This window comes from Aulonocara stuartgranti (assembly GCF_965226115.1).
Source record: "Aulonocara stuartgranti genome assembly, chromosome: 3".
Taxonomy (NCBI): Eukaryota; Metazoa; Chordata; class Actinopteri; order Cichliformes; family Cichlidae; genus Aulonocara; species Aulonocara stuartgranti.
In genome coordinates, this window is record NC_138941.1 from 6049904 (window position 1) to 6071173 (window position 21270).

Below are 21270 nucleotides of genomic sequence, written 5' to 3' on the forward strand. Positions count from 1 at the left end.
GCTCTGAGTGTTTATTAAAGGCTCATTGGACGCTCTGACACAGCTGACTGCAGCCTTTAGCTGTGAGCACACAGTGTCTCACATTTACATTCACTTCCCTGTCAAACTCAATAACTTTAAACAGCTGCTGTTATCAGGTGAAGATAGCAAAGCTTTCAGGGCTGAGCCCCAGTGTTTCAGGATAATGGCCCCAGAGACCACAGTCACATATGTGGGGAAGGATTTTAAGTTTAAAACTTCCTGTAAGCACTAACAGCAGAGACGCACAAAGTCGCAGACAGGGAACAAAGTATTTTAGGTTTGTATTGTCAGATTATTTAATCATTATACTGAACAAATATGTGAAAAAGTAAAAACCTCTATTATGATGAGGTTATCACTACATTCACATGTCATCGATGTGTTCTTTCACACAGATCAGTTTCAGTGTGTGTGGCCCGTACACTAAACCATGACACAAATTCATATGATGTGACACCCAGACTGTGTTCACTGTTTCTTTTGGTAAAATCATCTTCTCGTGTTTTTATAGAAAGATGATGGAAGAACCTAAAGAACAGCCAGCCAAAGCAGCTCCATCAGCAGGTAGGAGATCAGTGCTTTGTATGATGAGACGTATGGATGTATAGACTTCAGGCAGATTCTTTTTTTGTAACTGTGACAAGTACATGAAATTCACGAGTTGTAACCTGTCCTAATCTTTGCCTTAATCTTTCTGTGGGACATTAATATAACATGAGAACTTCCAGTCTAAGGAGTTTGGCAGAGAAACAACTGGACTTTTTTGTACTTTGAACCCACATATGAGGTTAAAACGATGCCACCTTAAAATGAAACTGAAGAAATATTGAAACTGAAACAAATGTATTGAAAGTGAAATGATAGTGAAAAAACATAAATATAGAAATTTAAAGAAAAAACTCACTGTTCATGTGGTTTTCACACTTACATCGTTTTTTTCCCACGTACAGTTATTTTTTCAGCTTCAATTAGTTGGCACTGCTTCGGCATCTGAGGGTGCGCTTGAGGGGCGGGGCTTCAGAGCCACATATATGAGCCACATATGTTTGCGCACATTATATTGCTGACCAGTGACTGTAGAAATCATGGACGACCTAATATCTGCAGCAGCCGCAGTCATGAAGAAACTTGCGTATCTCTGAACGGCACATAGAGCGGGGACGCTGAGAGGAGGTCCAGCGTTTACCGACTGTTTCAAACTGACAGACTCAGGTGTTCTTCAGTGTCTGCCTGACAGAAGGACCTGAGAGCCGCCACAATATTTTTGGTAAGTGAAAGGTGTTTGTAAGCTAATCTGTAGCTAACATCCTTAGCTAGCTAGCTAAGATGGGCACTCGGCTATCGGCAAAACTTGTTTTGTAAAGTTTGTTTAGCTAACCCGTGCAGGTGAACGAAATGAACAGAAACGCACTGGGCTGCTCCGTCAGTAACTAACCACAGTTACTGTACTTTTATTATGAGTATTACACTGTAAGAGCAACAGGCTGCACTCTGCTGCAGCTCCTGTGCAGAGCTGATTATTCAATATGTGCAAACAGCAGCATGTTTTCACTCTTTTGCCACATCTGTAAGGATATTAACACATATTTTAAAAAAGGCTTGCACTTCAGTAACCCCTCATTAATCATCAATTACAGATTAAATAGCAAAGCCTAATATTTATGTACTCAAACCAAATACTTCTGCTTGGCAGCTTAAGTTAAAATGTGTGTTTCATTTTTCCTCGGATTACATTTTTAGCACTGACTCTGTGTATTGTTTTTACTAAGTTTGTTTCAAATATTCAGGTCAAATAAAACAGTCTGAATCATTCTTATTGAGGTAAGTTCACAAAGTTACATGTGCAGTACAGCTTACATCCTTTGAGAGGGAAAAAAGCATTAATATTTGTTATGATACCTCTGTATGTTGGTGACCACGGTGCAGCAGCAGACTGAACCAGGACTGAAACCTGCTCCGTCTGCTCATGTATGCAGATTCACATTCACAAAGCACCAACAACTCAAAGGTTAACATTATATTGGAAAATCTGTTGGTATATACGGCTTTAAGAAATAAACAGCTCGTATGTGAGCAGAGCTGAAGAACTAAAGAAATGTAAGAGAAGAACTTCAGATCCTGGGTGTGTGAGGACAGAAGGATCAGCTCTATTTCAGATTTGAGATAAACTTTATATTTCAGTTTGTGATGGTTCAGTTCTCTTTGTGATTACAGGAGCTGATTCAGACCTCAGCACCACCCAGTGACAGCAGACAGATCATCCAACATGTTCACATGTTAACTGCAGAATGAACTGATGCAAACAGTACAAAGGTTAAAGCACCACATGTGCTGTAGTGAAAGCTGCAGCTGTTTTATTGATAAAAACAAAGTCAAAAGGATTAATCACCCCTGTATCATATGAATGTTGGGTTTTTCTCTGTATCTGTTATTGTACGATCTACTGTACAATATAAAGCACCTTCAGGTGACTGTTGTTGTGATTTGGCGCTATATGAATAAAATTGAATTAAATTGAAATGTAACTGTGTCACTATATATCAGCATTAACAGGACCTCAGCTTGGTGTTTCACAAAGCTGCTGATCTCAGACCTGCACAGCTTCCGTTTTAAACACTGAATGTACTCAGCTGCATGAAGAGCACGTTTGAGTTTCTCTGACACAATTAAATAAAAACTGATGAAGGTCAAAGGTCGTCACTTGTATGTCGAACTACAGACTTGTCATCTGGAATTCTTTCACAGTTTGCAAATGTGCAAATAGTGTGTTATTTACCATTAAGTGATTCAGAGTCATTCATACCAGAGTAACCAGAGAGGATCATATATTTTTAAGTATATAACTATCCACAGGACTGAATATAATATCTTTATATAAAAGTCCAGAGACTCTGAGGATTATCCAAGTATTTATAACATTACACAAAGCAAAGCTCAAAAAGCTGCTGGCCCTGATGCATTACAGGGCATGCTTGCCCCCCACACTGGATCCTCACCAATTTGTCTATCAAATCAATGGAGTACAGAGGATGCTGTATCCACAGCTCTTCACTGTGTACTCTCACACCTGGACAACAAGAGTACTCATGCAAAAATACTGTTAGTTGACTTCAGCTCAGCATTCAGTACAGTTCTTCCCTCCAAGCTGATCACCAAACGTGTGGATCTTGGACTCAACAACTCCATCTGTACCTGGATCATGGCTCATGGACTTTCTGACCAACAGACCTCAGCATGTTAGGTCAGGCCATAACAGCTCTACCACTGTCACACTCACACTGGCACTCCACAGGGCTGTGTGCTGAGCCCGTTCCTCTATGACTGCAGACCTTAGTATGCATCCAACTCCATCCTTGGACGGGTCTCCAGCTTCAAGTTCTTGGGGATCCACATCTCTGAGAATCTGTCCTGGTCAACTAACACCTCCAGCCTGGTCAAGAAGGCCCATCAGGGCCTCTTTTTCTTTAGGATACTGAAGAAGAATCAACTTCCACCGCTGTGTGATAGAGAGCATCCTGACCAACTGTGTCACAGTCTGGTGTGGGAACTGCTCTGCTGCTGACCGCAAGGCACTGCAGCGCCCAACACATCACAGGGATTCCACTTCCTGGCATTGAGGATGTCCGCAAGAAGAGATGTCTACGCCGAGTATGCATCATTCTCGGACTCCTCTCATACTGCCAATAAACTCTTCCAGCTCCTCCTCCCCTCCAGGAGGCGCTACAGGAGCCTTCAGACTAAAACCAGCAGGTTTAGGAACAGCTTCTTCCCCACAGCTGTTACCCTACTGAACTCAGTCCCCGCTGAGCCTTTCCATCCACACTCACCTAACCCTTCTACACTCCTCCTCCCAGTGACCATGATCCTTTCATTATCAACATTCACCACGTTGGTTACTGCTGTAGTTTTAGGACACTGACATGGTGTAGTCTCTGTTATAGTGCCTACACTGTTATAGTCTGTTCAGAGAGCTACGCTTCCACTACTGTAGATATTTTCATAGCACTCTGTAGATCTGTTTACCTCACAGTGCTTCATCTTTATATATGTATATTTGTTCATAGTATACCTGTATACTTGCCCGTCTGTATAGCAATACAAATCATCTGTGTATCGGTTACAATATTATTTTTCAGTTTCAATATTTTCTTCAGTTTCATTTTAAGCTGGCATAATTTTAACCCCACACATCCTAAAATTCAGTATTTGTTGATGAGATGATGAAGTGTTAATTCAACAAAGTTAGAATATTTTTCACATGATGTCGACTGAGAACCATGTTTATGTCTCTTTCTTGTTTCTGTAGAGGAGGAGCTTGCCAGGGTGCGGTCAGCCTTTGTCTGGAGGGTAACAACAGAAATCCTCACACAGCTGCTTGAGGCCCTCGTATGTGACACTGTCTTAAATGAGTTGGAGAAAGAATCGATACTGGAGAAGAACCTAGCCAGAGCAGACAAGGCACGCAGCTTGATCGACACAGTGAGGAAAAAAGGAGACAAAGCATGCAAGATAACAATCAAACATCTTCAGATCAAAGATCCTTCTCTTTTCTCTCAGCTACGTTTATACTCTGATCCATCTGCTCAACAAGGTGAGGTCATGTATCATATACCATGAATAAAAATGGTCACCTTGCAGTTTGTTGAGATGTGAAAGTGAAACCTCAGAATTCACTGTAAGAAAAAGGAGAGGGCAAGAACGTCATTCTACGACGAATGTTTGGATTTGTTACATGCCTGCAAATGTATTTTCTAAACTACATGGACATCATAAACGTGTGAAACTACTTAGATCTAATGTGAGCTGTATTTAATTAAACACAAGTGTTCTTTACTTTTAAAAACCATGCAAACTGATTGCCTTAAAGAAGAAAAGCATGAGTCATTTGACTTAAATGCCACATTTTTATATAATCAAGTTCAAGTTCAAATTTTATTCATCACCTGCAGTGTCAGGTTGCCCTGCAGTGGAATGAACCCGCCCCCCGACCATACACACACAACACAGACATCACATGGGGATACAAGTCAGAGAACGTTGCATTATAGAAAAAACACTGAAATCTACACTACAATGGGAAAGTACAAGGGGAAAAAAGAGACCTCTGCTCATGCTGGGCTATAGAGGACAGCATGAGAACAGGAAACAAAAAAACTCCTCTGCACAGAAAGCACATAAATGTCCACAGTACAACATTATAGAGCACGTGACCAACAACAAGGTTGGTTAGGGGATAAGGAGTAATCCCAGGCAACACAGCAGCCATCCTGCCACTGCGCCGACTCTCCAGCGTGGGCCCAGACCCGCCTCGTGTTCCCAGGAGGCAACAAGCATCGAAGGCATTGGAAGGGGAGGGGGGATGTGTGAGTGCTTATCAGTGTAAATGTATGTGTGTGCGTGTCCATAGTTCAGCTGAGACAGTGTCCTCCGCCCTATCAGGCTAAGTAAACAGTCTACCAGCCAACCCAGGTGGCCTTGCATGGAATGGGAAGGAACAGACTCAACACAGTCGTTATCAGGGTGTTTTTGTTCAGCTCAGGCCTTGAGCCCACAGCTGGCGCCGAAGGGGTAGCCGCATTATATGATTTGTGATTTTTCTTTTACAAACAACTCATGAGAATTTCAAGCTGTTTTTAACACTCCGACACCGACACTGGTCTCTCAATCTCCCGCTGGATAGCTGCGAGCCTCTCAATTATGTTATTTACCTTCAATTCTGTGGTCTTTTCAGGCTTTTGCTCACAGAGCAGATTCTGAGACTTCACGACCGCAGCCAACTGTAATCCAGCTTCCGCCCCAAGGTGTTGTTCCGAGTGGATTCTTCCTTGATGTAATCCAATATACACTCAGAGGTGTTATTCTGAGCCTTCACTGCAGCCGTTAGCGCCTCCAAGCTCTTAACCATGCTGCATTCACTGAGCCCTTTCTGAGAAGCCGCACCTCGTCCCATCCTTTCAATCCCAGCGGGCAGCCTTGGGGGGGTTTGAACAGCCGGTTCCGCTTTCTTAATTCTCCGATAAACCAGGGCCAAGCCAGCTCCGATCAGCAAGAACCCTGTTATCATGGTTCCGAATAGGTACATATCTTCAGCGTCCTCGATCGACAGTCCCGCCAGGCACACGATCCTCCATGTCTGCCACTCGTCCATCGTGTATCCGGCAGGGAAAGTCCCTCCAGGGCACTCGGGCTCTCCCGAGCCCAGACAACTCGTTGAGAAAAGGGTGTCAATAGCATTCAGAGACCAGTTGATCAAATCCATAATTCTCTTTTAGGTTTTTAGACACAGACTGTGAGAGAGTGTTCCAGGGAAGTGAAATACACATGAGACAAGACAAAGACACAAGAGGCTAAGCAGGGAAGATAAGGGGAAGGAGAAGAGGAGAAAAGTGCGACTGCCTTCGCCAAGAGCCAAACGAGAAGGAACATGTTTAGTGTGGCCAGAAAGGGTTTACATTATCTTTCGCCATTGTAATTTACGACAAGAATTAAATGTGAATTACTGAATCTCTCTCAGATGCTTATTTAAATAACATAGCAGTGTTGTTATTTTTGGTGACAAAGTTTGGAGAAGAGGCACAGAAAGCAGAAACCTGTTTAGCCTGCACATGTTGGCATCAGGTACATATGAAAAGCTGCAAAGCAATACAGATGTGTAGGTTCAAAACATTTAATGTGGCTGTTTTCAGGAATTACATTTAGGAATTCCTGTAGCCCCTTTTTTCTGGTTTTCTGGTAGAATAAGTATATTAAAAACTAAAACGTATGATAGGCTCAACAAAGGACAAAGTACGTCAGATAGCTCCTTCAGACCAGATTTGTATTTTTCCTTCTTTTTTCCTTTTTTTGATTCAGATGCTCTTCAGAAGTGTCAGCCTAAACTTAAGTCTAAGCTGAAGAAGTTCCAGCGTGTGTTTGAGGGCATCGCTAAAGCAGGAAAACCAACCCTCCTGAATCAGATCTACACAGAGCTCTACATCACAGAGGGAGGGACTGCAGAGGTCAATGATGAACATGAGGTCAGACAGATTGAAACAGCATCCAGGAAACCACACAGACCAGAAACAACAATCAGACAAGAAGACATCTTTAAAGACACACCTGGAAGAGATGAACCAATCAGATCAGTGCTGACAAAGGGAGTGGCTGGCATTGGGAAAACAGTCTTAACACAGAAATACAGCCTGGACTGGGCTGAAGACAAAGCCAACCAGGACATCCAGTTCATATTTCCATTCACTTTCAGAGAGCTGAATGTGCTGAAAGAGGAAAAGTTCAGCTTGGTGGGACTTGTTCATCACTTCTTTACTGAAACCAAAGAAGCAGGAATCTGCAGCTTTGAAGACTTCCAGGTTGTGTTCATCTTTGATGGTCTGGATGAGTGTCGACTTCCTCTGGACTTCCACAAAACTGTGACTGATGTTACGATGCCCACCACAGTTGATGTACTTCTCACAAGCCTGATCAGGGGGAATCTTCTTCCCTCTGCTCACGTCTGGATAACCACACGACCTGCAGCAGCAGACCAGATCCCCCCTGAGTATGTTCACAGGGTGACAGAGGTCAGGGGGTTCACTGACCCACAGAAGGAGGAGTACTTCAGGAACCGATTCAGAGAGAAGGAGCAGGCCAGCAGGATCATCTCCCACATCAAGAAAGCTCGAAGCCTCCACATCATGTGCCACATCCCAGTCTTCTGCTGGATCACTACTACAGTTCTGGAGCGTGTCCTGGAAACCAGAGAGGGAGGACAACTGCCCAAGACCCTGACTGAAATGTACATCCACTTCCTGGTGGTTCAGGCCAAAGTGAAGAAGGTCAAGTATGATGGAGGACCTGCAACAGATCCACACTGGAGCCCAGAGAGCAAGAAGATGATGGAGTCTCTGGGAAAACTGGCTTTTGATCAGCTGCAGAAAGGAAAGCTGATCTTCTATGAATCAGACCTGACAGAGTGTGGCATCGATATCAGAGCAGCCTCAGTGTACTCAGGAGTGTTCACACAGATCTTTAAAGAGGAAAGTGGACTGTACCAGGACAAGGTGTTCTGCTTCATCCATCTGAGTGTTCAGGAGTTTCTGGCTGCTCTTCATGTCCATCTGACCTTCATCAACTCTGGACTCAATCTGCTGGAAGAACAACAGACAACCTCCAAGAAGTCTGAAACAAGAGAATCTGCAGAGAAACACTTCTACCAGAGTGCTGTGGACAAGGCCTTACAGAGTCCAAATGGACACCTGGACTTGTTCCTCCGCTTCCTCCTGGGTCTTTCCCTGCAGACCAATCAGACTCTCCTACGAGGTCTGCTGACACAGACAGGAAGTAGCTCACAGACCAATCAGGAAACAGTCGAGTATATCAAGAAGAAGCTCAGTGAGAATCTGTCTGCAGAGAAAAGCATCAATCTGTTCCACTGTCTAAATGAACTGAATGATCGTTCTCTAGTGGAGGAGATCCAACAGTCCCTGAGATCAGGAAGTCTCTCCACAGATGAACTGTCTCCTGCTCAGTGGTCAGCTCTGGTCTTCATCTTACTGTCATCAGAAGAAGATCTGGATGTGTTTGACCTGAAGAAATACTCTGCTTCAGAGGAGGCTCTTCTGAGGCTGCTGCCAGTGGTCAAAGCCTCCAACAAAGCTCTGTGAGTAAACATGAACTCATCGCTTCATTCTTAAAATCATGGGAAATAAATCAGAGGTGCTCAGTTCAAAGAATACTACCACTTTAGAAAAATTAAAAAATAGTCACTAAAATAGTCATGATACTTTAAATATTTCTCTCCAGCAGGACATGTCAGCATTTCTGAAATATTTTTGTCTTCAACTCGAATCAAAGCACAATCCAGATCCAGCCTATAAGAACATGAGCTCTGATCCTTCAGCCCCTCTGACAGGTTTATTATCCTCAAGTTGTTCACTTGTCTCCAACAACCAGGAGTCTAGCTCTGTTTTTTAAAGCAAATACTTGAGCTACCAGACTGCACCTACATCGTTTTCAGATGTTCTTATTTTAAGGTCTGGTTTGTGTCTCATCTTTATTGCAATCCCCCATGTCTCTCTGTTTTTCAAATATAAATCTGTTACCTCGGTGTGGCCAGAACAACATGGTGAACCCAAAATACAGACAAAGGTGAAGGAACTGAATATTACTAGACGTGAAGGCTTTATTTACACACAGGAACTTGACACTTGGAATTTTTTAACATGAACTGTGAACTATGGCGGAAGTCAAGCACTTGAAGCTGTGAGCATGAAGTGGGCTCTGTGGTAGGTTTCCGGAAATGGGTCTTGGTTGATGGTAATCTGAGTCACTGTAACAGAGGTAGAGCAGCATCAGAAAGATCACTGGTGGAGGTTACAGTAAGTGAACGAGGTTATCTTCAATGTCTTATTTGGGGTTTCTGTAGCTCAGGAGGTAAAGCTGGTCTGATCTGACCTACTGATCGGAAGGTTGGTGGTTCGATCCCTGGCTCCTCCAGTCTGCATGTCAAGTATCCTTGGGCAAGATACTAACCCCAACTTGCTCTCCGATGCATCCATCAGAGTATGAATGTGCGTGAATGTACTTAGAAAGCACTAAGTTCAGATAAAGTGTTTGTGAGAATGGGTGTGATTGGGTGGATGTGGCATGTTGTATAGAGCGCTGTGAGTACTCCGTGAGAGTAGAAAAATGCTATATAAGAATCAGTCCATTTACCATTTACTTGTCAGTAATTGGAAAGCAACTTGGGGAAGGCAGGTGGTGAGGTCTGGGTGAGTACTTGTTAGCTTTGAATCCAGGCAAAGTGGTCCAGTAAGTCTAAGAGACGAAAGGCATTAATGTGGCTGTGAGTGAATCAAGAAGACCAGCATCCAGGAAAACGTGACTGAACTGCAAGGGTGAGTAGATGATCCGAGGATTAGGAGGTTAGCAGAGTTATTGGGAGTGCTGATGTTATATTCAGCCTAGTAGATTACTGTCAGGTGTGGACAATGGACAGGCTGACCAGGCTTCACCCAAAGGCAGAAACCAGAGTCTAGTGGGAAACCACAGCCGCTCACACAGACCATGACAGCAGCATGACCCCCCCCCCCCCCCCCCAAAAGCATTCTCTTTCACTTGGCATCATTTACCTCTCCCTTCTCCAATTTCTGATGTGTCCACCTTTGCAATGATAACTGTGATCAGGGTGAACCAAAAAGGCGCTGTGGTGAACAGATACTTAAGTTTGGTGAATGCAGTTTCAGCTTTGGGGGACCAGATGCATGCTGAGACTTGAGTGGTGCAGCTACCTGACTATAGTTGAAAATGAACAGTCTATAAAAATTTGCTATTCCCAAAACCCATTGGAGATGCTTCTTGAATCTACAATGGGTACAAGGGGTAGGCCACTCTGTGAAAGCTTTCACATTTGCCAGATCCGTCTTCACCTGCCCCCGTGCCAAAATGTAACTGAAAAAAGTTATTGATGAGGAATGGAATTCACACTTTTTTGCTTTGACATAAGGTTTATTCTCCAGCAAACGTTGGAAAAATAGCATGGACATGAGACTGATGTTCCTCGCAGGTTTTGGGAAAAATGAGGATATCATCCAGATACACCAATACGAACCTGTCAAGGAATTCCCGGAGGACATCGTTAACTAATCTTGAAACATTGCGGGAGCATTAGTTAACCCAGGCGGCATGACCAAATACTCGTAGTCCCCCAATGGCATGTTCTTCCACTTGTCTCCCTGATTGATCTGGAAAAAGTGGTAAGCGTTGCGGATGTGGGGTTTTGTAAACCCAGTGGCACTGTGAAATGGCCTGAAAGCAGAGCTAATGAGGTATAGGTACTTATTCTTGATGGTAATATCACTGAGGCCCCTGAAGTAAATGCATGGCCAGAGAGAGCCATCCTTTTTCTCCACAAAAAAGAAGTTCCAACTTGAGATGACAATCGTTGGATTATGCCTGCACCGAGGGATTCCTTAATGTACTTTTCCATAGCCGCACACTCAGGTCTAAGCAGGTTATACAGCCAGCTAGAAGGCCGGGTGGAGCCAGAGAGTAGTTCTATGGTGCAGTCATGTGGTCTGTGAGGTGGCAGTGAAAGCGCTTTACTTTTGCTAAATACTTCCTGAAGATCATGACATTTGGTGGGCACAGAGGAGAGATCTAAAACAGTCTCAGTGTTGGTTGATGGTTCCACAGGTTCCGGTGGACGGGCAGAAACAAGGCAATTTGAATGACAGAACAGACTCTAACTGATTACCCTCTGACCTGACCAGTCTAAGTGGGGGTTATGTAATTCTAGCCAAGGAAACCCGAGTATGAGTGGTTTGTGAGGTGCATGAAAAGCAAAAAAGGTAAGTGTTTTCTTGTGATTGCCAGGGGTGACAGGCTCTGTGCGCTGAGTTATGTGAGGGGACACTCGGTTATTTAATGACTTAGTGGGAATGGGCGGATTAAGGGGGCATAGAGGGATGTTTAACTGTCTCGCTAACTCAGACTCCATGAGGTTCTAATTGAACAAGAGCCTGAAAGGTCTGGTTAACTAGAACAGAGAGTTGGAGTTGCAATCTGGGTTTTTATGTTTGTGTGAGTATCCTCCACCCTTATCCCTGAACTTTCCAGTGGGCAGACCCTGGTGTGGAATCGAAAACAGACAGGTTCATCACGAGAAGCAAGCTGATCTTTCATGGTTTGATTTAATGACTGAAAAACATACAGCGGACGGTGGTTAGCACTGTTGCCGCACAGCAAGAAGGTCCTGAGCAAAAGTCTTTACAAACTCAACCAGGAAATCATCATGCGAGCAGAAAGAAAGAGGATGAGCAGATAGGTAAGCAAGAGAAACCCGCCAGCGTCCCAGGTTTCCAGAGAAGGTTCAGGTTCTAGGTACCTGAAATGGGATGTAATTCAATTCAATTCAATTTTATTTATATAGCGCCAAATCACAACAGTCACCTCAATGCGCTTTATATTGTACAGTAGATCGTACAGTAATAGATACAGAGAAAAACCCAACAATCATATGACCCCCTATGAGCAAACACTTTGGCGACAGTGGGAAGGAAAAACTCCCTTTTAACAGGAAGAAATTTTTGGTGTCAAAGTCAAAGCACAGATCCACCCAGTCTCTGTATTTCAGCTTATTTCCTTTATACACACATTTAACAGGAACAGTTTCAGACAGCTAGTGTTTACCTGACATTACCTGCGTACCTCACAGTTTGCAGGTAATGGGCATAATAATTACTGAACAGAGACATCCTGCTGTGAACTTTGTTGCTGTGGATCTAAAATGTAAAAATACATCTGAGAAGATTTCTAATCATGATTTTATGAGCCCCCAAAGTTTGATTCTGTTCATCTGGACGTAGCGCTCTCAGCGGGAGAAACATTTTGTCACTCATCAAGATGACTTCTTCAGGCTCAGCTGACTGCAGCTTTCCCCAATCTTATAAAGAGTACATCTGCATAATGACTCAAACCTAATGGTCAAGGAACTGACCTCCCAGCCTTATTGTTCCTTCAGTGGGCTGGTTTCAGTCATTATGCAAATGTACTTTTTATAGGGTTGGAAACCAGAAGTCAGCTGAGACTGACGAAGTCACCTGGATGAGTGACGAAATGTTTCTCCCACTGAAAGCGCTACGTCCAGATGAACAGAATCAACTTTTGGGATTTACTAACCTGGATGATTGAGCATGGATCAAGACGGGTTTTTATGAGGTTTACAGTTTCTTATAATTTCTAAACCAGAAGGTTGAGGAGATGGAGCTCATGATAACTGGCTACTGCCCTTCAGCGTGCTTTATGAAATCATCCAATCAAAATAAAGTTGGCCTTTAGGGAGAGCGGGGCTTTAAAGGGGAATGAGCCAAAGCAGCTTTTAGACAGAAAATGAAATGAGAGTCCAGGATGTGATACATTATTTATAACTACATTTACAGTAATCACACATATTAGAATTAATAAAGTGACCAGCAGTACTGTAGTAAGTGTAATACTGCAGTACTCACAGGCCTGTGCCAGCAGACACTGAACTACTGTCACTAAATCAACCTGCTCTTCACTGGTTTCCATTTACATACATTGGAATAATTGTGTTTAATTTGAAATATTTTTCTTCTGTTACACTTAAATTCTTGAACATTTTTTTATTTAATTGTGCATTGTAGTGTACTCATTTGTACACATTTGATTACTTAGATTCAACATATAAAGAGATTTTATTTGATAATAAATATTATTGTTTTGTTGTTCTTGTTATTTTTTTCAGGCTGAGCAGCTGTAAGCTGTCAGAGAAAGTCTGTAGAGATTTGTTGTCAGTGGTCAGCTCCCAGTCCTGTAGTCTGAGAGAGCTGGACTTGAGTACCGACAGCCTGAAGGCTTCAGCAGTAAAGCTTCTGTCTGCTGCAGTGGAGAGTCCACACGCCAAACTGAATGTTCTGAGGTCTGACCGATTTGTATTCTTTTTTCTTTTGTTTGTTTGTTTTGTTTTTAACTGATAAAATAAATCCAGCAATTTAAACAGTAGAGGTAAACTTGATCAATTTACTGTTGTTTCGTACCACATCTGCTCAGCATAAAACAACAAGGATTCTTAAAATATAAGATTAGTTATTGCACCCTGATTACACTTTAACATCAGTCTTTGTTCATGTTTTCATTTTCAGACTCAACGTCTGTGAACTTCTAGCGGAAAACTGTGAAGCTGTGTCCTCAATGCTCAGCTCTCAGTCCTCTACTCTGACAGAGCTGGACCTGAGTATCAAAAATGTGCAGGATTCAGGAGTGAAGATTCTGTCTGCTGGACTACAAAGTTTAAACTGTAAACTAAATACTCTGAGGTCAGATCAATTGACATTTTGTTTTTTTTAAATGAACCAATTAAACATTTTATTCAAGGCTTCCGGTTCCGGCGCTCGTGGGGATGGACACCTAGTACGAGAGCTCTCGACTGAAACTTATTAAAACTGCCCCAAGTAAATTAATACACTAAGTGCACATAAAGAGGAAAAAGGGGTTTAAATGATGTCCAGAAAGAACAAAATAGCTAAGAAGTTAACGTTTGAAAACGTGGAAGATGGCAATGTGCAGCTAACAGAAGGGGCTAACGTTAGCCCCTATAGGGCTAGCCGAGGCCACTCTCCCACTCCTAGCCGCGAGGATTCTGGGACAGAAGATGAGGTTGACCCAGCAAGTTTGACGCTGATACTGAAAGAACTGAGAGGCGTTGGGAAAGAGGTGAAAGAATTTCGAAAAGACACGAAAGCGCAACTGGTGGAAATAAGGGGTGAGTTGGATAAAGCCAATGCGCGGCTTAATGATGTGGAAACCAGGGTTGCAGAACACAAAGATAAGCTCCAGAACACAGACGAGATTTTGTCTGAGATACTAACAATGCAATTCAATGTTATTTATATAGCGCCAAATCACAACAAAAGTCACCTCAAGGCACTTCATAAATACAGAGAAAAACCCAACAATCACATGACCCCCTATGAGCAGCACTTTGGCGACAGTGGGAAGGAAAAACTCCCTTTTAACAGAAAGAAACCTTTGGCAGAACCAGGCTCAGGGAGGGGCGGGGCCATTTGCTGTGATTGGTTGGAGTGAGAGAAGGAAGACAGGATAAAGACATGCTGTGGAAGAGAGACAGAGGTTAATAACACATATGATTCAATGCAGAGAGGTCTGTTAACACATAGTGAGTGAGAAAGGTGACTGGAAAGGAAAAACTCAATGCATCATGGGAATCCCCGGCAGCCTACGTCTATTGCAGCATAACTAAGGGAGGATTCAGGGTCACCTGGCCCAGTCCTAACTATATGCTTTAGCAAAAAGGAAAGTTTGAAGCTGATCTTCAAAGTAGAGAGGGTGTCTGTCTCCTGAACTCAAACTGGGAGCTGCTTCCACACCCAGTCCAACATAGCCAGGCTTTCTTTGCTGCTTTGACAAAACCTCAAATCCCAGTCAGAGATGATGAGCATCATCACAGTGATGATCATTTCTCTATTAACCCAGGCTTTCTGCTTCAGGATCTGTGCACGCTCAGAGAACAAGGAGACCTTTAAACATAATTTCACTAAATGGATGGATTGAGCTCAGCCTACAGATGAACTGGTGCCAGAGATCATAAAGAACATCAAACAGTCAAATTCAACACTTTTAATGGAAATATGAGATTAATCTTAAAAGTAGAGATAGTCTCTGTCTCCTGAATCCAAACTGGAAGCTGGTTCCACAGAAGAGGGGCCTGAAAACTGAAGGCTCTGCCTCCCATTCTACTTTCAAATACTCTAGGAACAACAAGTAGGCCTGCAGTGTGAGAGCGAAGTGCTCTAATGGGGTGATATGGTACTACAAGGTCATTAAGATAAGATTGGGCCTGATTATTTAAGATCTTGTATGTGAGGAGCAGGATTTTGAATTCAATTCTGGATTTAACAGGAAGCCAATGAAGGGAAGCCAATACAGGAGAAATCTGCTCTCTCTTTCTAGTCCCTGTCAGTACTCTTGCTGCAGCATTTTGGATTAACTGAAGGCTTTTCAGGGAGTTTTTTGGACATCCTGATAATAACGAATTACAATAGTCCAGCCTGGAAGTAATAAATGCATGAACTAGTTTTTCAGCGTCACTCTGAGACAGGATATTTCTAACTTTAGAGATGTTGCGCAAATGGAAGAAAGCATGCAGGAAAAGTTTCAAACAAAACTAACATCACTGGAGGCTTACTCGAGGAGGGAGTCGCTCAGACTGTACGGGGTGCTGGAGGGAGAAGAATCGGGAGCTCCATCTATGGCCCACTTTGTGGAGAAGCTACTCCGGGAGAATCTCGCCATCCCACCATCAACACCGTTACAAATTCAGAGAGCACACAGAGCGTTATCATTACTCCCTCCGGACGGCTCCCAACCCAGATCGATCCTGGTAAAATTCCTGTGCTTCACGGTTAAAGAAGAAGTGCTGAGGCTCGCTTGGCAAAAGAAAGGTTTTATGCTGAATTCCAGCAAGATCAACCTCGACCACGATTACCCCCCCTGAGATCATGGCTATGAGGAAGGAGTATGCAGAGGCACGAAAGGTCCTAAAAGAGAAGAATGTACGGTTTAGGACCCTCTACTCAGCGCGCCTTAAGGTTTTTTTCGAAGAAGGAGTGAAAACCTACAACACGGTGGAGGAGGCAACGGCTGACCTGGCGAGTCGGGGCCTGCCGGTAAAGGTGATTACACCACCGGCAACCCCCAGAGAAAAACTACAAAGATGCCCGCTGTGGCGGGGAGTTGGTGGTCGGCGTCCGCGTCAGATCCGAGGAGCTGCGGGATATAGAGAGAAGCTGCAAGTATACAGACGTGAAGAGAACGAATTTAATGTTATGTATTAGCTATGGACAACATGGTGAAATATGGTTACTGTCGAGCTAAAATGGGTGGGGCTTCTCGTGCTGTGAGTGACGTCACAGTGGAAAGCCCCCTAACTCAGGGAGTAATAAGGGGTTTCCCTTCAAGTTGTGAGGGTGTCAGTGGAAGTGCTCCACTGTCAGAAGCCAGCTTAGGAGCTTTCAAGCTCCAGTTATGTTCAAATGTTTTCAGTTCATTCCTAACTTTTTTCACTTGTTACTGTTTTAAGAGGGGGTTGCCTGCTGCTATTGAGTTTATGCGCTGTGGTAACTTAATATATCTTTATGGGAAGTGAGTCAGTGAAAGTAATCTGTTTTAATGTTAACGGGGTTCTGAACGTGATTAAGATGAATAAGATACTGTCCAAACTAAGGAAGGAGAAGGCCCAGATTGCATTACTTCAGGAGACACACATGAACCAAGTAGATCACTTGAGATTGAAAAGAAAGGGTTTTAAATATGTATTCTCCTCTTCCGTTAAGTCCAAACACAAGAGGGGTGTGGCTACACTTATCTCTGGTACTCTTAACTATGAACATATCTAAGAACTCTGTGACGAGGAAGGCAGATTGGTTAGAATAACAGAATGGATAGAGGGGTCTGAAATCACAATTTTAAATGTTTATGCTCCCCCTGGGAGCGATTGGCTATTCTATAGGAATAGTTTTGATTTATTGGTGGATTCTCAGGGGATAGTTGTCTGTGGGGGGGTTTTAACTTTAGACTTGACCCTAAACTAGACTCCTCCTCCCCAACCAACCAGGTAACAGCACTTACTAGAAAAGTCAATTCCTATATGGTAGAGATGGGGATAATAGATGTATGGTGGGACCGCTACGCATCTACCAGAGATTTCACTCATTACTCTGGTTCATTTAAACACTGACATATTAACAAGAGATCTATCTGACCACAGTCCTATCTCTGTATCTTTGTGGCTAGGAAAAAACATACCACACTGTGGAAATTTAACTCGCACCTTAATGATCCTGCCATAGTTTCCAAATTAAAGGTAGACATTAAAGAATTTCTAGATGTTAATGACACAGGAGAGGTATCTCCAACTAGTCTTTGGGATATGCTCAAAGCGGTAATGAGAGGTAAATTAATTTCTATCGCCTCCCACTTAAAGAGAATCAAAGGGCAAAAATTAGCAGAACTACAGGTAAATTTAAAGTTGAAAGAATAGGAAGACATAAACACCGCAAATCCTACTGTGAAGCAGGATATCATGAAAATACAGGATGAAATTAATGATATTTACACCCAGGAGGCCCAAAATAACTTAATTTTTTTGAGGCAAAAATACTATGAGACAGGAGGGAAATCTGCAAAATATCTGGCAAATAAATTACGCAAACAACTAGAGGAAAGTACGATATACCAAATCAAGGACCCCAAGACTAATATTCTGGAATCAAAATTAGAAGACATTCAGAAATGTTTTGAGACCTTCTTTAGGGAGCTGTACTCACAGCCCAATGCTACGGAGGAGAATTGTACTGATGCCTTTCTTAGCTCTCTAGAATTACCTTCACTCCCGTCTCTCAAAAATGAGCTTCTAACACATCCCATTTTAGTGGAAGAAATTAATGCTTTTTCCAGATTAAAACCAGGTAAGGCAGTTGGGCCGGACGGGTTCAGTTCTCAGTGGTATCGCACCCTGAGGGCAGATCTAGTCCCCACATTGCTGAAGTCATTTAACTACATCCTACAGGAGGGAGAAATCCCACCCTCCTGGAGGGAGGCAACTATTTCAATTATCCCAAAAGAGGGGAAAGATAAACGAGAATGTGGAAACTATCGACCAATCAGTGTCCTTAACTTGGATTACAAACTATTTACTTCTATTCTTGCTCGTAGACTGGAGAAGTTTTTACCTGACCTCATCGATTTAGATCAGACTGGTTTCATTCACTATAGACAAACAACTGACAACATTAGGAGAATATTACACATCTCTGCTCAAATACAAAAGAACAAAACTCAATCAATGATAGGAAGCTTGGACACTGAGAAAGCCTTCGACTCCATCAGATGGGTATTTCTGTATAAGGTTCTGGGGAAGTTTGGCTTTCACGACAAGTTTATTAGAGTAATCCAAGGTCTGTTTGCTCGACCCTCAGCCCGTATTAAGGTGAATGGTGATCTCTCCAAGCCCTTTGCTCTGGAACGTGGCTGTAGGCAGGGTTGTGCAATCTCGCCACTTCTCTGATTTATTCATAGAAACATTTGGCCAAACGATTAGACAAAATCATAACATTAGGGGTGTTGCATTGTCAGGAGTTGAACATAAAGTGGTAATGTTCGCCGATGATGTACTGGTCTGCCTGGAGGAGCCAGAGAGGTCTTTTAGTGAGTTGATGTCTACTTTAAGTGATTTGGGGAAGTTATCTGGTTATAAGGTCAATATTTCAAAAACACAGGTGATGACTTTAAATTATACAGCTTCTGTAGCTTTACGTAGGGATAACGAGAAAAATAAGTACCTGGGAATATATTTGACTGCGGACCTCTCGGGGCTCTTTCAGGCAAACTACGAGCCAATATCTGCAAGTATAAAAGCTGATCTGCACAGATGGAATCTGGTCCCCTTTATGAGTCTCAGCTCCCGGGTAACTTTAAAGCATGGATATCCTGTGGCCTTACAACATTCCTCTCTCTTACTCATAGAAATATTGTGCTCAGATTTGAGACCTTACAGGACAACCTGACAAAATACAACTTTCATAGAAACTTACAGCTGAGATCATATATTGATCATGAATGCCAACTTCAATGATGCTGAGTCGCATTTTTTCCTCATCCTGAAAAATGCCACAACCATGACCCCTACTAAATCTATTTCTAAACTATACAAAGCCCTCTCTAGTGCCAGCAAGGATAACACTTTATACACTAAGGATAAATGGGAAAGGGAATCAGGCATTGCTATTTCTGTGGGGGAGTGGGAAAATGTTTTGTACTGCCAGTGGTCCACGTCCAGTTCTATGAGCTGGAAGGAACATGGCTGGAAGAATATTATTAGGTACTTCAAGACTCCATATCAGGAGAGGTACAAAGGGGCTTATATGCAATGCTGGAGACAATGCGGCTCGACTGTTACTAACCATTTTCATGTCTTTTGGGACTGTCCCAAGTTAAAAAACGTTCAGGTCTCCTTAAGTGCAGTCTTTAACGTTCAAATACCTTTAGATTTTAAGGTTTTATACATGGGTTTGGTCCCCTTTCTGGAATGTAGGAGTGAGATTAAGTTGGTGCAATTACTCTTGGTGGCAAGTAAAAAAACAATTACTAGAAGATGGTTAAGCCCAGCCCAGCCTACCCTAGACGACTGGTTTGGGATCATTTTAGAGATATTTAGGATGGAAAAACTTACATATCTGTTAAGAAATCAAAAAGCCAAATTCTACCAAATTTGGAACAATTGGATCCAATTCATCACCCCCACGAGGGCTGACTTCACTTGATCTCACTATTACTTGGTTGTTTTTTGTTTGTTTGTTTTTTACATTTACTTCTATTACTATTGCTTGTTTATTTACTTATTTCTTCACAATGATTGCAGCATGGGCACCCCTCCCAGTTTGTGTTTATAGTTCCATGTAATGTGTTCTATATATCTCCTTTGGGAGAGCATGCGAGCAACTGTCCTAGTAATAGCTAGTGGAGGTTAATATGCACCCGCTGATCACTTTGTTTATCATTTGCTCTCCTGGACTTAATCTAAAACCTGGAAGGACTTTGTTCCCATGTTATTCATATACTGCTATGCAGATGGTTTTTTCTTGTCCAATCCAAATAAAGATATAATTAAAAAAAAACATTTTATTCAAGTTCATCCATATGATGTTGTATCTTAGTATGTTAAGGTTTCATCAAAAATAAAAAGATGGCATGTAATATAATAACAAACTTTACATAAGTATTATAGATTATCTTTTGTTTTTCAGACTGGGTGGCTGTAACCTGTCAGAGAGAAGCTGTGAAGCTCTGTGCTCAGTCCTCAGCTCCCAGTCCTCCAGTCTGAGAGAGCTGGACCTGAGTAACTCTGACCTGCAGGATTCAGGAGTGAAGCTTCTGTCTGCTGGACTAAAGAGTTCACAGTGTGCAGTGGAAACTCTCAGGTCAGGATTCAAACGTTAACACATATGATCATTTAAAATGTGAATTATATTATTGATTGACTTATCTATAGAGCTTTTAGCTAAACTTATATTTATATTTGAGTGGATTATTAGACTGAATTACTGTGTAAAATTTGTCACAGTCATACGATTTTGTTTATTTTTTATTTTTAATTCATGTACTGGCCATTTTACATAAATTTGGCTAATCTTCTACAATATATACATTTGATTTCGTTAGGAACAAAATGTTCAAATTACATATTTTGCTGGATATTGGGTATTAATGAAATTATTATGTCTTTAATGACACCATATTTCCATTTGTAGGAGGTTACTGGTGGTATTGTTTCAGTGTCTGAGTTTTCCTTGCAAAGAAACATCTGGAATTTAACAATACATGTTTTAAAGCTGTTTTCTCCAAAGGGATTTGTATTAGTGATGGTAAATTTGATTCTTTTTACCGAATCGAGTTTAAATGAGTCACTCACCAAAATGAATCGGGTTTTTTAAATCATTTGAGTCTCTGAGTCAGTTGCCCAGAGAGTGCCAAAAATGTACTTTTTCTCTCAAACTTAATTTGTTTTTATTTTCATGTAAATCCTACTGCTACGATGAGTGACTGAAAAATAAAAACAACTATTTTATAGAGCAAAAAAGAATAAGATTTCTAAATTGGACATTTATTTTTGTTTATGTTATTAGTATTTCCTCTTTATCATCTTTGCACAAAAACAAAGTGTAGACTGAA

General features: G+C 42.2%; 1 protein-coding gene across 1 annotated transcript; it reads left to right on the forward strand.

Annotated features, from left to right (window-relative positions):
• The first annotated feature begins 315 nt into the window (after positions 1 to 315).
• On the forward strand, positions 316 to 20626 carry LOC309702225 (protein NLRC3-like). Its single transcript, XM_082526754.1, has 7 exons — positions 316 to 428; positions 533 to 585; positions 4328 to 4612; positions 6874 to 8659; positions 13268 to 13441; positions 13665 to 13838; positions 20346 to 20626. The coding sequence occupies exons 2-7, from the start codon at positions 537 to 539 to the stop codon at positions 20536 to 20538; spliced, it is 2661 nt and encodes an 886-aa protein (XP_082382880.1). The 5' UTR covers positions 316 to 428; positions 533 to 536; the 3' UTR covers positions 20539 to 20626.
• The last annotated feature ends 644 nt before the right edge of the window (positions 20627 to 21270 follow it).

Bases quoted from the DNA above. Each gene is read 5' to 3' on its own strand.
- LOC309702225 (XM_082526754.1), top strand. From the start codon at position 537: ATGATGGAAGAACCTAAAGAACAGCCAGCCAAAGCAGCTCCATCAGCA. The intron at 586-4,327 runs GTAGGAGATCAG...TTGTTTCTGTAG, and splicing joins CAAAGCAGCTCCATCAGCAG to AGGAGGAGCTTGCCAGGGTG. The intron at 4,613-6,873 runs GTGAGGTCATGT...TTTTTGATTCAG, and splicing joins TGATCCATCTGCTCAACAAG to ATGCTCTTCAGAAGTGTCAG.